This window comes from Corvus cornix, chromosome 5, assembly GCF_000738735.6.
Source record: "Corvus cornix cornix isolate S_Up_H32 chromosome 5, ASM73873v5, whole genome shotgun sequence".
NCBI classification, from domain to species: domain Eukaryota; kingdom Metazoa; phylum Chordata; class Aves; order Passeriformes; family Corvidae; genus Corvus; species Corvus cornix.
In genome coordinates this window covers 38,088,216-38,102,885 of record NC_046335.1, presented here as the reverse complement: position 1 = coordinate 38,102,885, position 14,670 = coordinate 38,088,216, and the positions used below count along the sequence as shown (strand labels likewise).

At 37.8% G+C, this 14,670-nt stretch overlaps 1 protein-coding gene across 1 annotated transcript in view; it reads left to right on the top strand.

Moving 5' to 3' along the window:
* RTF1 (RTF1 homolog, Paf1/RNA polymerase II complex component) overlaps positions 1-14,670 on the top strand; it is a 29,917-nt gene that overhangs the window by 10,708 nt on the left and 4,539 nt on the right. Inside the window, exons 3-16 of the mRNA XM_039552522.1 lie at positions 1,206-1,353; positions 2,964-3,168; positions 5,261-5,375; positions 6,682-6,793; positions 7,601-7,736; positions 8,339-8,516; positions 9,424-9,506; positions 9,841-9,928; positions 10,013-10,120; positions 10,695-10,772; positions 12,006-12,127; positions 12,501-12,558; positions 13,145-13,222; positions 14,309-14,404. Coding sequence (XP_039408456.1) covers positions 1,206-1,353; positions 2,964-3,168; positions 5,261-5,375; positions 6,682-6,793; positions 7,601-7,736; positions 8,339-8,516; positions 9,424-9,506; positions 9,841-9,928; positions 10,013-10,120; positions 10,695-10,772; positions 12,006-12,127; positions 12,501-12,558; positions 13,145-13,222; positions 14,309-14,404 — 1,605 coding nt within the window. The remainder of the gene's footprint in view (positions 1-1,205; positions 1,354-2,963; positions 3,169-5,260; positions 5,376-6,681; positions 6,794-7,600; positions 7,737-8,338; positions 8,517-9,423; positions 9,507-9,840; positions 9,929-10,012; positions 10,121-10,694; positions 10,773-12,005; positions 12,128-12,500; positions 12,559-13,144; positions 13,223-14,308; positions 14,405-14,670) is intronic.

The window sequence follows — 14,670 nt, the reverse complement described above, 5'->3', positions numbered from 1 at the left end:
AGTTTTAAGTGCAAGATCTCAGTTACGCGCAAGTGTATTTGCTCACTTGCATTATGACTGTTTTTTAAGACTGCATGCTCAGCCAGATGGTGATGTGCATGAAAGATGAGAATAATATACAGGTATGAAGAGGATTTGGGTCTAAATAAATGTATTTATTTATTTGTTTGTTTGTTTTAAAAGCCTGTTATATTCCTGAGGGTCTCATGCCTGGAGAATTTCTAGGAGAGGCAGTGAAGTGCAAAATATTGTAAAGCTTTTAAGTTATATATGGGCAATCCTTATTGCTTCTATTCCCTTCTGGCTTTACCTAGGTAGTTGGAACAACGTAAAAATTCTATTAAAAAATCACACTGTAAGGTAAATACTAGTTCTTCTGGGACTTTGGGATTTAAAATGGCTATCTGTGTATGTTTAAGTCCTGGTTTAAGTCCTGTATGTTTAAATGCTGGTTTAAGTCCTGTACTTGGAAACTGCAGTCTAAGTTAACTGAAAATATGACATTAAAAGAAAAATAAAATTAGGACTTGATTTTTTTTTTTCCTTTTTTTCCCTGACTTCTGTGATTCTGATTTGATTCTACTTTGCATACATAGAGGGTAGTGTCACCACCTGCATCTATGAGTGCACTGTTGGCTTGTTGCATAGAAATACAGACACATGTACTTTTGGTATAATGGAGATCTTGAAAATGCTGTCATGTATCACTGGTGTCCTTCATGAAATGTAAAATCCGTTCTTGATTAAACTAGTTATGGAAACACATCAGTTGCTTCTGTTTAATAGTAAACTGAAGCTAATCTTTACAAATGCATTGGACACATTGTTTAGAATTATTTTCTTAGGAAAATATTTTCAATACCTCCTCTTTTGGCAGATATTGCAAACTTTGAAGTCTTCATTATTTTTTAAAAGGAATGACCTACCAACTGTTGGCTTGCATTGATAATTAATTTATTTTTTTTAAAAAAGGAAAAACTTAAACCAACCACACAACACCCTACCCCCAAAAACCTTGTCAAAGGCTCCCATTTATCTGATAAGTTTCCTGTTGGCTTCTCTTTTTTTAATCTCTTCTTTCTGCTTTGATTTTTTTGTTGTCAGGTATTGGGCTATTTCTCAGCTGGTTTTACTCCAGTGTTTTGGAGAAGGGAGAAAAGTGATGTTTGTGTCTCACAATCCCTTTCTTGGTTCTTTCCTTGTAGTGGACTGTTGGAGGTTCTAAAAACAAAAAAAAGGGAAAAGCGGGTAAGGCAGAGAAGAAAGGAGCCATGAAGAAACAGATGAACAAAGCTGCCTCTTCTGGCAGCTCGGATAAAGACAGCTCAGCTGAGAGCTCAGCACCTGAAGAGGGTAAGATAACACATGTGCATCTATTTAGTGTGATTCCAAGTGAACTTACCTGTTGTGCACCCTCAAGAGTACTGTTGCATGGTGATGTTGAAGACCATCTTCAAAGACTTTTCATTGTGTAACTTAAAGTCAGGATAACTTTTAAATTTACCATGGCTTGAAGTGCATGTAATTCAGTGTAGCATTGCTGTGAGCACTCCATTACAACCGCAAACTAAATGCTATGTTGACTGAAGAATGAATGACATTTCATTGCTTGACTTTCTCCTGGAAAATTCCTTGCTTCCTTCTAGCATGTCCTATCTACCCATGTGGGTAGCATTTTTTATTCTCATTGAGAATAAAATATTATGAATATTTATATGAATATGAATATGAATAAAATAAATATGATAAACATTGAAATAATATGAATAAAATAATATGAATAAAATAAATATGAATATTCTCATATTCTCATATTCTCATTTTTATTCTCATTTCTCCTTCCCAAACTACTTGTGATAACAAAGGGAGAGGTGTATAGTGTTTGTGATGCAAATAGGAGCTTATCTTGCATGCATTTGCTCTGAAATGGAATTCTTGCACGTTTATACTGACATGGAAGAAGAAAAATAATTCTATAACTTTGCCAGAATTTTTTATGTGAATATTGAATACATTTCAATGCTGGTCAAATTTCCAGTCTTCTGTTTTCATCATGCCCATGAAGGTTTGCAGGTGCTTACTTGTGATTTCCATTGATACTAAAAAAGGAAGTTAAGATAGTATATGAAGGAGCTTACAGTTTTAAGTATATCAAGCACAGGAGATACAGACAAAGGCATGAAGTGACTGCACCTGTGTATATCAGTGCTTACAACTCAAGGGTTTTCACAGTGTGAACTTGCAAAGCTGGAAGTTTCCAGAAATACTAATACCAGAATGAAAGTGAAAGAAGGAATGCCTGCTTTCATAATTTAGTGTAATTTAGTCAATTAATTGAGATAATCAAAGTGCTTGGTCTTGGATCAAATTTAAAGGTGGTGTTACCCAATTATTGGGGAGTCAGCTGTTCCCTAAACCCCTGTGTAGATGGGAGGGCTTGTTGCAGTAACAGAGCTAGTGTCAGGGCCTTGCCAGCCCTGAGGGTATTGGTTTCAACTTTATCTCCTGATGTAGCAATTCATAGTGTTGCAGTCTTCACTGGACGAATTTTGGTCCTTCAGGTTGCTCTAATGAGGTGGTTAATGTGCTATACTGTGGTGGTTGATCGTGGTGTTTGAGGTGTGCACACACAAATTCATGGCTGTCTAAGCATATAGGCATAGAAATCTAACTTTGAGACTGTAACACATTACTAAAAGGCCTTCTAAAATTTGCTTGTTCTGCTAAGAATTTTTACTTATAACCCAATTTGTGTTCAAATGTAGTAGCACTCATTTTATTTTTTTTTAGCATATGTGTGTTATGGTAATTTCAACCTGGCCTTAATTTTCATTTTATGTATGCTTTTAGTATAGTGGAAGATGAGTGTAAAAATAATTAGTGCTATCCTTTGCTAATATGCTATAAGGAAGTGGTTGGGCTTTGCCCCAGCTGAATCTCACTACTTTGTATTTTTGATTTAGGAGAAGTCTCTGACTCGGAAAGCAACAGCTCCTCATCTAGCTCAGATTCAGATTCTTCATCTGAAGATGAGGAATTCCATGATGGCTATGGAGAAGACTTGATGGGAGATGAAGAAGACCGAGCTCGACTGGAACAAATGACGGAAAAGGAGAGAGAGCAAGAACTGTTTAACAGGATAGAGAAGAGAGAAGTGCTAAAGAGAAGGTGAATTTTATGTCTGTTGATATTCAGTAGCAAATTCTTAAAGGCTGCATAGAGGGTCTGCCAACTGTGCTCTCTTCTTTAAGGTCCAAGCATTCAGCACTGTAAAATGAGTTAAGCTTGAGTGTATATTTTTTGGGTGTAAACTGTCACTGTAGTAGTGAAGGAGCACACAGCAGGAGTTCTGCACATTCTTGCAGAAGACAGTATCTAAAAGTTTCTCAGCTGTTGAATACACTCAGTTCTGGCTACCCTTGTAGTTATGTTACTGCACCACAGGTTAGATGCCGGACAGTCAGAAGGCCTGCTTTCTGTTCATCTTTTTTTGTATTAACTCTCATGTGCTGATGCTTTGGAAAAAGGCAAACAAAGCATAAGGTGTACATGAGTTTCTGGAATTTTTCAGAAAACAATGGTGAAGCACAGAGCAGTGTCAGGGTTGCCTGTATATGGGTGTGAAACTGGTTTGGGCCCTAATAGAAGATAGAGATATTGAAATAATGAGGAGTGGTATTGGATATGTCGTTTTCATGGAATCTTTTGTGGATTTCTACCTTATGTACTGTGGTTTTGTTGTTTGTTTGTTACTGTTACACTGTCCAGTCAGGCAGCTTCTTTGTAGTAAAGGTATTTTTCTTCCTGTGTGTCTTAATCAAAAGGATTTGGCATGTATGGGGCAAGGTTTCTCCAGTTTCTTTCTTCTTTAGTGCCTTCTCTTTTCTCACTTGCTGAGAAATTTCCCTAGAGGACTGACATCTGTTGAGTAAATCATGTCAATACAAATGACTGCCAGACTGTGTTTGTCCAAGCCATAGCCAGAGCACTGCCTGCCTGCCTTGATTTTAACACTGTTCAGAATCTTATGTGGTCTGCTGCTCTCCTCAAAGGGATCAGAATCATTGTAAGTTTGGATTTCGATCACTTAAAAGGACATAATATTTTTTAAATTTTACTCTCTATTCCATGGTAACTGAATGTGTCTCTTTTAGAATGAATGCCAGAGAATACTTGATACAAACAAATTAAACAACTGATGCTTGAGTTACTGATTTAATCTTAAATTAATTTGTGCTGTTCTGTGTGAAGTCTTGGCAGGTAGAACTAAGGGGGTGGTGGGGTAGTCATTTAACTTTATGATAAGTTGAATCTTTCAAAAGCTCTTTGTATGCACGTTATGCTGTGAGTTCATTGGGATTACACAGGCATTGCATCTGATATAATGCCTGTGCCTTGTGTGTTATGCTTCATGTTAAAGGCATAAAGGGCAGTGAGCTCACCTGACACTTCAGTTGGTTGTCTACAAAATCCAGGTGTAAAGGGCTGAAGAAGAATGGACTGTGTAATGTGCATGTGGAAAACACATTTTGAATTTCAATTACTGGAAGTTATTTTTTTCTCGTGTTTGTCCATATGCACACTTCACTAAAGCAGTGACCAGTCCCCAGTGCAGTGGAATCTCAGTCACAGGACTGTTCCATTGAAATCACTACTCTTCTGAATACAGTGGCTGAAAATAAGACATCAGGGTGATATATTTCATGAAGGTAGAAGTGGAAGTGCCTAAATTGTTCTGCAGAAACTGAGTCTGATGAGAATTTAGCTGCTGAAGGAGGACTCCCTGAGACATTGCAGTTATTCTTATACAGGCCAGTGCCAGTAGAAAGGTGAAGCTTAAGCATGAAAAAGTTAGCATGATAGTGGCTTTAAAGAAAAAAAAATTAGCTGTTTATGTTCAAAGTATGTGAAATAGCCATATGATTTTAGAGTTGTAGGCGGCATGTAATGATCACTGCACTGGCAAAGAGGAAGATGGAGTAAGGGCAGATTTCTGTAGAATAGTAATTTCTACATGGTCTCGTCAGCCCTTTAGGTTAGCTCTCTGTAGGACTGCACTTTGTGTGCTCAGCTTTTCTTCACTTTATTTTCTTGGGGAAAGGAGGGGATGGGAATAGGGGACAGGATAATATTAAAGGGACAAGAAGTTGAAGTGTTCCTTGCAACCTAATAGCAATTGTAATAGCATCTGAGCAATCCTTTGCTCTCTCAGGAAAAGCATTCTTTCATACATTCTTTTTGTTCCAATAACTGCTACTAGATTTGAAATCAAGAAAAAACTAAAAACAGCAAAAAAGAAAGAAAAGAAAGAGAAAAAGAAAAAGCAAGAGGAAGAGCAGGAGAAGAAAAAACTCACACAGATCCAGGAATCCCAGGTAGGAAATGAAACCGTTCTTGGTAACAAACCCTCTTCCCTTGGCAAAAGGAGATAGGATATGGCCTCTCTGCTCCTAATGTTTTCCCTTAATGTCAAACAGTGTAGAAAGCAGATCAGAATTTAGTTAATTTATATGCTCAAGCTATCTTTAGTTTTTCCAGTTCATTTAAGGAAGTTAACATCTTTGGCCTATTGAGGGGTGCACTGATACTCCTTTAATGAAAAATGCAAAGTTGCAGCTATGTCTAGAGTTGCTGTGTTAGCCATCCCACATGAGAAAAAGAAAGCAACCTGGGCAGGTAGGCTCCCAGAGTGGGATGGGATTCATCTTGTCTAACTTCAGCCATCTAAGAACCAGCTGATTGTTTACACTTTTTGTTGCCTCTTGTTTTATGCAATGGAAGAGGACATTTTCAGCTGACAATTCACTCCATGTTATTTTCTAGTGAAATAGATGTTTAACACCTACAATCAAATTAGGTGAGATGAGTTTTCCCTTAGGCACATGTTGAGTGGAATGAATCTCATTTCCCTACTCCCTCAACTCCATATATGTACGTGTGTGTACACTTTAATAGTCCATTTATAATACACATTTATACATATATTTATAATACACATTTATAATACACAAAGTGTACTTGCAAATACATATATGCATGTGTAAAAGAATCTTATTTAGAGTTCTTTCACAGTGCCTTGCAGAAATTACTTCAACTTAGCTCAAATTACTGTCTTTTATGCTTATTATAGAGGCTGCTTTCTCTACAGAGATAGACCTGTTAGAAATGGAAAACACAAGACTTAAAACATTTAAGATTTGGATCCATCGTGCAGACTTTACAAGCAACGTTATTTCTGCTTTAAGTATTTTTAACCTAGCTTTTTTCTTTGCTACTAAATGAAAACTAGTGCTTTGATTTGGCCTTGCAGAAGCAGCAAATGAGAAGAATATTCATTCAGTTTTTCCTTATTGCATGTTATTTGCAGAATTACTTCTGTTTTATTTCTCTAGTCCTTTTTTAACTTTAAGGAGGATTTTTGAGACTAAGACTTGGTGGCAGAAATGTTGAACTATAAATATGTTAATTATTTTTGATATGAAGCAGAATAAAGAAATATGCTCCAGATTGATTTCCCTCTCTAGCCTCTGTAAAAAAATGAACTGAAAAAAATTATTTCAAAAAGGAGTATGTTAGTAATTTTTATTTGAAAAAAATTCAAAGTATGCAAATAATGTTTGTTTTAATGCTTTTTGGCTTACGGATTTATGGTGTTGAGGGACTTTCTGTACATGTTTTTAGGTCATGTCACATAACAAAGAGCGGAGATCAAAGCGGGATGAAAAGCTGGACAAGAAATCTCAGGCAATGGAGGAGCTAAAAGCAGAAAGAGAGAAAAGGAAGAACAGAACAGGTATGAAAGCATGTTGCTGTTGCTACAGTTTTTGAGGCATTATTGCAGATGTCTGAAAGTGCTACATCCTGTTTCAAATTAATGCGACAATCCTACACCTTGGAGTGAATGAATTCCATGTCTGTGTTTTCCTTGGTCTTTGCCTGACATGACCACCTAGGGTGGTATTTGACACCACTGATGCTGTATTCCTCACCCCTACCCCTCCCTGGAATGGTCTAAAACCAGAACTTTCATAACAGTCCACTGAATGGCTCTTGGTAATGTTTAGTTAATGTGTCTGAATTGGTCACTTAGATCTCTGAATCATTCAATCTGTTACTTATTGGACTTGTGATACCTTGTTTACATTTGCTTGTTTCTTCGCTAGCACATCATCTTGTCCATCTTGCCACTAACTTTTGATGCAGCCATTTTTGTTACTGTACTGGGTTTTATTGTGATCCTCTCCAAACATGAGGTTTTTTTCTTTTTCCTTGTAAAATAACGATGCGATGTCTGATCATAGCAGTTTTTTCTTGTATATCCAGTTGTTACACCCATCTTGAATTACTATGTGCAGTCAAGTTGGGAGACTGAAAATAAGTGCAGCTGAGGTTTAGGATGATTTTAAGTAGTTTGTGTATATGCAAAGAGAGAAATCAATGAAGCACAGTGGATTTGAACATGTGCCACTTGTGTCTAGTGTAAAATTAATACATGTCTGCCTCTTGGATTTTTTTAAAGCAATTAAGGTTCAGCTCTTATAGGAAAGCTTTCATAAAAGATTTATAGCTTGCTTTTCCTTGCTCTCTGTCCTTCCCCCAGCTGAATTGCTTGCAAAAAAACAGCCATTAAAAACTAGTGAAGTATACTCTGATGATGAAGAGGAGGAGGAAGATGATAAGTCTAGTGAGAAAAGTGATCGCTCATCCAGATCATCATCCTCTGATGAAGAGGAAGAGTAAGTAGTAAACACTGGGCTGTGATTACTTGTAAGTATGTTCAAAAATAGAGACCCACTTTAGGTAGACACATGCTGTTTTAGAGGATTGTTTGGGGCAGTTCAGTGTCTCTAAAGTGTTTTTGCTTCTGGGCACAGTTGCATTGCTCAGATTTGAGTCCTTGGCACTATATCATGGTTCATGGGACTCATTTACCTTGGGTGGGTTTGCAACTTCAGTTCCTGCTGTTAGCTTTAGCCCAAATTACACTGTTGTTTACTGATTTGTTTGGTTCTACAGTTCAGCAGCTGCAGAACTCTGACACACATCTGGGCAGATACGTGTGCTGGCTTATCTTAAAGCATTAGTCTGTAAACTGCCTTGGTGTGTGTCTTTCTGCTTTCTGGTAACAGGGATAGTGGGTAATAAATCTGGGACTTCCCGTTAAGCCTTTCTCAGGAATGCTAAATTCACACATCTACATCAACTAGTGCATGATGAATCATTCCTTCTACTGGTAATTTAAATAGTGCTCACACTGCACCTTACTCAGGACCCTCTTTTTGGGTTTTGATTATGTCTCTACTTTTTTCTTTATTCCCTCTCACCTTTCCCGAATCAGGAAAGAAGAAATTCCTCCCAAGTCCCAGCCAGTGTCCTTGCCTGAAGAACTGAACCGAGTACGGTTGTCACGGCACAAGCTGGAACGCTGGTGTCACATGCCCTTCTTTGCCAAGACAGTCACTGGCTGCTTTGTCCGTATTGGCATTGGCAATCACAACAGTAAACCTGTTTATCGGGTGAGTTTAGCTCTGAGGGATTCAGTTCTTTTTTTTGTGCTGTAATTAAATATTTGCAGCTTATCCGTTCTTAGGTACCGGTGACTGTTTGTTTGATTGATACAAAAAGATTGCTTATAACCAGAAAATGTAGTTGCTGCCGAAGAGGTGGAGGAGACTGGTTTAAGAATAAGTCTGTGTGACCACCTAGGGGAGGAGATACATTTAGTGAGAGAGGGAGAGCACTAACAAAGCTTATTCTTCCAGCTTTGGTTCACATTGTCTTGTCTCATCACTTGTATTGCAAACTAGAGTTCCAGACTCTGCTTAAACCAAGTAAGGATGAGTAACATTCACTCGTTGTTTCTAGGACTATTCCCAAATTATTGTCTTGATTCTTCTTTTTACAAAGTTTTTAGTACACCAGTGTGCCTTCAGAAGAGAATGTGATGGAGAACACAGTTTTGTTTTTCTGTTTCATTGCTGTAATCATAGAATACAATAATATTCTTTAAAATTGCATTAAAGGCACCTAGAAGGGCTGTGTTTAGTATGTGAGCAGCATTAGTGTATTTCATTTGGAACATATGTTAACCCAAACCAACATTATTTGAGAAGGAAATCGAAAAGGTAGGAGAGTGTACACTATTTGGTCAGGAAGGCAGAGGTGAGAAGATACAAAAACTGCATCAAGCATTCAGATGGTATAATTTATTAACTCAAAAAATATGTACAAAGCAACTAATTCAGTACCTGATAATGTATACTGAGGAGTCTTGCTTTCCTTGATCTGGTTAGAATCGTTAGCTAGATTAAGGTTTTTTATCCCTAGTGAAAAGGCTTGAATATGCCAAATAAATTCCAGGAACATGAAAAAAAAAAAACGCTCTTGCATCCTTCTTCTTGTGTATTTTATTCTGTGATACAGGTTGCTGAAATAACTGGTGTGGTAGAGACGGCAAAGGTTTACCAGCTTGGTGGCACACGGACAAACAAAGGCCTACAGTTGAGGTAAGATACTAAGCTAATCCTCTTTAGTTCATAAATCAGTGTCCTTTTCATAGCAAATCATGTTCTCTGTGGGGCTTGGAGGTGAGAACTGAAAAGCAGACTGAGCCTTGTCATGCTGCTTACTGCTGCCATGTTTGGGTTGGGTTTATTTGGTTTTTTTTTTCTCCTTGTGCGTAACAGAAATTATAAAATACCCCAAAAATGTCATGCAGGGAGTTATAATTTTGTTGAGATGTTGTTGTGTGGTTTTGGGCTTCTTTAATCAGTTTACATATATAGATCCAATGTCACCACTTTGCACATGAGAAGGGGATGTTACACTTTCTTGTTGCAGGCATGGCAGTGATTCACGTGTGTTTCGCTTGGAGTTTGTCTCAAATCAGGAATTTACTGAAAGTGAATTTATGAAGTGGAAGGAAGCAGTAAGTTTGCCAGACTTCAGTTTCTTCTTAGCAACCTTCTGCCAAGCATACTTTAAGTAGAAAGTAACTCTCTCTCGTGTTTAGATGTTCTCTGCTGGGATGCAGCTACCCACACTAGATGAGATTAACAAGAAGGAAGTGTCCATCAAAGAAGCCCTCAACTACAAATTTAATGATCAGGACATTGAAGAGGTAAATGGTGCACTGTATTGAAGCTGTGTCAGTGCTTAAAAGTGACAGGAACTCATGCAGTAGAGCAGTGGCTGTTACAAAGCAAAATGATCATGGTATTTGCTTTCCAAGAAGGAAATAAAAAGCTCAAAATGAAGTTTCATAACTGGGTAGAGTACCTTGGTGATGCTGCTGTTGTTTGGTGTTCACGCCTGCTTTTCTTCATTTGTGCCCTGTTATCTCCTCTTGAACTTGTGTTGCATAGCTCTGAACTCCTGAGTATGGCAACTTAGTTCTCAAGTTCTGAAAAACTGACAGCATCATGGTAGTTGCATTTATCACAGTTTCTGTAGTTTAGTACTTGCTTGATACTGACCAAAGGTGTTTAGCATCAGGTTTTTGTAGGTAGTGAGAATGGAGCTGTAACTCATTACCAAAGGCACAAACTAAAAAACAAAACCATCAGAACATACATAAAATTCAGTAGCAATAAATAAATTTCTTAGACGATACTTGTCTGTTGCTTCTAATACCCAAGTATCAAAATAGAGATTTCATATTTGCATATTCATGTTGTTTCCTCTGCATCTTACAGATTGTGAAAGAGAAGGAAAGGTTCAGAAAAGCACCTCCAAATTATGCCATGAAGAAAACTCAGCTATTAAAGGAGAAGGTGAGAGATGAGGTGATGCCTGCAAGTGTAATGCAGTCTTTGATGTCAAAGAACTGGAGTTCATCTGGATTTTGGCAGTAGTCAGCAGTAAGCTCGACTTTAACTGTGCAGCTGGAAGGTGGCTCTCAAAGTTCCTTGCTGGGGTCAGAACACTCAGAGCTATTGCGCTCTTTTTTTTAGGGGCAATTGCCAGCAATTATAGCTGTCTCTTTTTGTGTCCATTAACAAGGTCTTAAGCTGGTCTGCCTCAGAAACTTTTCCTTTTTTCCTTTTTTCTTGGTTTTTTCCTTTTCTTCTTGGTGGTTTTTTTTTTGTCGGTGTTGTTTTTTGTTTTGGTTTTGTTTGGTTTTTTTTTTAGAGTACCTCATAATAATGTTTGAAAGTTGATTTCCTCTTCTTAATTTAAGATAGGAAAAAGAGAAGTTGTGTTACATTATTTTTTACTCAGGGGTAACTGGATTGTCACTTCATGGCTGGTAATTTATATTGAAAAAAAAAAGTGGCCGAGAGATTTACTTGCCATGATCTGTTTTACCTGCAGTCCTCTTGGGACAAGTAGACCTAACAGTGTATAAAAGCCAAAGCCAAGATGTGGAGAAAACAAGCAGCCTTAAGTATCTCTGAAGATAGGACTGCATGAATAAAACCAAAACTTGTTTATGTCTTTCTCAAGGCATTAATGCTTCATATGCAGTAAAAACCAAGAGTTTGTATTAGTAGACATTCCTTGGCTTAACTGTATTTTTGTGGTCCCTATTTTGCTGTGCACGAACATGTAAATTACTGGGTTCCAATCGCAGGGGGTGCACTTGCTTTTTGTTGTCAGCAGGTGGCACAATAAGCTGCTGTCGTGCCTTAGGGGACTCGGCTCCCTGAAGGAAACGGCAACTGGCAGTTGTGGAAATTAATTCTTTTCCTGATCTGCTAAATGGGGATGTTAAATTTTGATAAAACTTGTAACTTAAGTCATCTAGCTGACCTGTCCTCCTCATGCTGGGACTGGTGTTCCTACATCTTCCTTAGTGCAAGGGATGTCAGAGTTTTTCTTCAGAGTAAGAAATCCGGTTTTGCCTTGAGCTGTAAGGAGAGTGTAGGTCTTTGTTGTACTCTTACCATGCAGGGAAGAACATTCACTGGAGTAGGGTTAGCTGACTGATTCATGGGTATATCCCTTGTCTCTCTGACTAATTCTGGGTAGAGAGTAGTGCTTAATGAGTTACTGTTTGGTTGAAGGCTATGGCTGAGGACTTGGGGGACCAAGATAAGGCCAAGCAGATTCAAGATCAGCTTAATGAACTTGAAGAGAGAGCAGAGGCCCTGGATCGTCAACGAACAAAAAATATTTCTGCAATCAGGTAAGAAGCAGATACTGAGAACTTACTTTCTTAAATGGTATCAAACAATACTTAGAAAAGAGAAACTAATGCATTAACAAATTAACTGCAGATTTTGTTTCTTTTTCTTTTCTTTTTCAGTGTGTTAGTATGTGTTGCAATATTTCTGTTAGTGCTTGTCTATCTTCACTTTCTTGTATCTGTCATTCAGTTAAAACTGCCAAAAATGTAAACTCTCTTCTATATACCCCAGGTAGCAGTTGTGTTGCAAAAGAGTAACTTGTGGTCAGGATGAAGCTGCAAGAATGCTGTCAGGTGTTTTGTTGTGTAGGGATTGATAAATGACAGTCACTTTCTTTTTCTTTCCCCCACCCTCCTTTTTTCCATTCTGCAGTTACATCAACCAGAGAAATAGAGAGTGGAATATCGTTGAGTCTGAGAAGGCTCTTGTGGTAAATAGTGCTGAATTATTACTTTTGTACAAGTAGAGATGAAATGATGCAAAGAGCGATAATTGCATGGCAAAGTTACTAATTTTTTTTAATGATCTGTAAAGTCTTTCAGATTGGCAAATGGCATGATTTTAAAGCACAGTGCTTTATCCTTTTGCTCAACTCAATTATCAGCAAATTAGTGACTGCAATAATGACTTAATGCATTTTATATGGTATAGGAAAAATAAGTCTCCTCATAAAGGAGACTTCAGATAATAAAAGAGTGACGGAGATATTCAGTTCTCTGTAGTTACATTTTTATTAAGGAAAAGTTAAGCTTGTTAACAAATGCTTAAGCATTAACTATCCTGAGAGTTGTGTGCCTATTTTCTGTAGTTGTATGCAATAAGGACAGTTTTGTCCTGTGAAGCATAGGATGATGGGTGCATTAAAGTCTTTCTAATCTGTAATGTTGTTGCTGGTTTTCCTCTGATCTCGGTATTGTATATAGCTGATGAGCGCTTGCATGGATGGTGGGCTGTGGGGGGATATACAAGGGTGCAAGCAGCAAACTCTGCAAAGCCATGTGCTATTTCTTCTCCAGGCTGAAAGTCACAGCATGAAGAACCAACAAATGGACCCCTTTACTAGGCGGCAGTGCAAGCCAACAATAGTGTCTAATGTGAGTGTAATACTTAAGTTCAGTTGAGGCAATTTGCTGAAAAACAGAAACCAATGTAATGCAGAGTGTAGGAACAAAAATTCCCAACTGTGCCATATGCTATTAACACCCTGAGTGCCAGTGTGAGATACAGCTGAGTGAGATCCTGGTCTCTCTTTTTTTTTAATGTAAAGTGTGAAGGACAGAAGTGATGTGGGTATGTACTGCAAAAGCAACCATGATTGAAAATTCTGTAGTGAGTTCATCATGTAGAATTATTCAGATTTAGTTAGCTCTGGGAAGACAGTTTGCTTTAGATGTGAGTTTCACTTCTAATTAGCTGAAAGTTTCCTGTAAGATCAGTGAAAGGTGAGAGGAGAACATTTTGGACCTGTGATGGATGAAGTAGCTCAACACAAACTTCCCATGTGATACTGTGCCAAACCTGCTACTGCAGTCCCTACATATATAACTGATAAACAGCAAGCTGATCACCTCCTTCTTCTAAGTAATCTGGCCTTGTTGAGGTCTGTTCTGGAATAGTATGTGATTCTGGTGTAGGTACTTAGAAAAAATACTCCTCAGGTTGGCTCTCATCAGTCACCACAAACCAGCAAGGAAATAAAAGAAAAATTCTATTTTAGGGCTTGAATTAAATATTTCTGAAATACTTCCTTATTAGAAAAGAATTGTAACTGAGTAGCTTTATTGTGCTAGAGAACTATTAGGTAAAGAAAATAGTCTTCTAAAGATTTCTCCTCTGTAGTAGAGTGTTTCAGACAGAACTGTAAGCTGAAAGCAAATACATGTTACAGTAGCATTAAGAGTAGTCACAGAAACAAGCCATATCATCAGGAAATGTATTTCTGATTTTTTGAAATAAAAACTTTCTGAAGAATGATTTTTAGTTTGTTACTGTCGGATACAGTCAGGATGATTTCAGTTGCCGCTTGGGATTCTGAAAGTTGGGTGAACCGATACACAGTCTCTTATGGCTTTAGATTCATGAATATGAATACTGTTTTAACAAAACGTAGTTCTAGCTTTTGCCAATTTAAATGCAGGAATTTTAATTTTTTATTCTTCTCTAATATTTTGCCTTTGCAGTCCAGGGATCCTGCTGTCCAAGCTGCCATCCTTGCCCAGCTAAATGCAAAATATGGATCTGGTGTATTACCAGATGCTCCAAAGGACATGAGTAAGGCAAGTTTCCATTTTGGTCTCTTACGTTCCTCCCACTGTCACCCTTTTGCTCTGTGAAGCTTGTGACTAAGCAGGTGTGCATGCTTCAATTCTAGGAAGGAGTATCCTGTAGAGCATTATCGTAGAAAAGCAATAGCTTCTTGTTTCTTGGGAAAGGAAATTTAAGTTACTCTAGCAGTATGCAAGCTACACTAAGTATGTTTATGACAGAAGAGGGGAAGAACATTTTTATCTCCGTTTGTATGGCCAGATAAGGTTTGGAGACT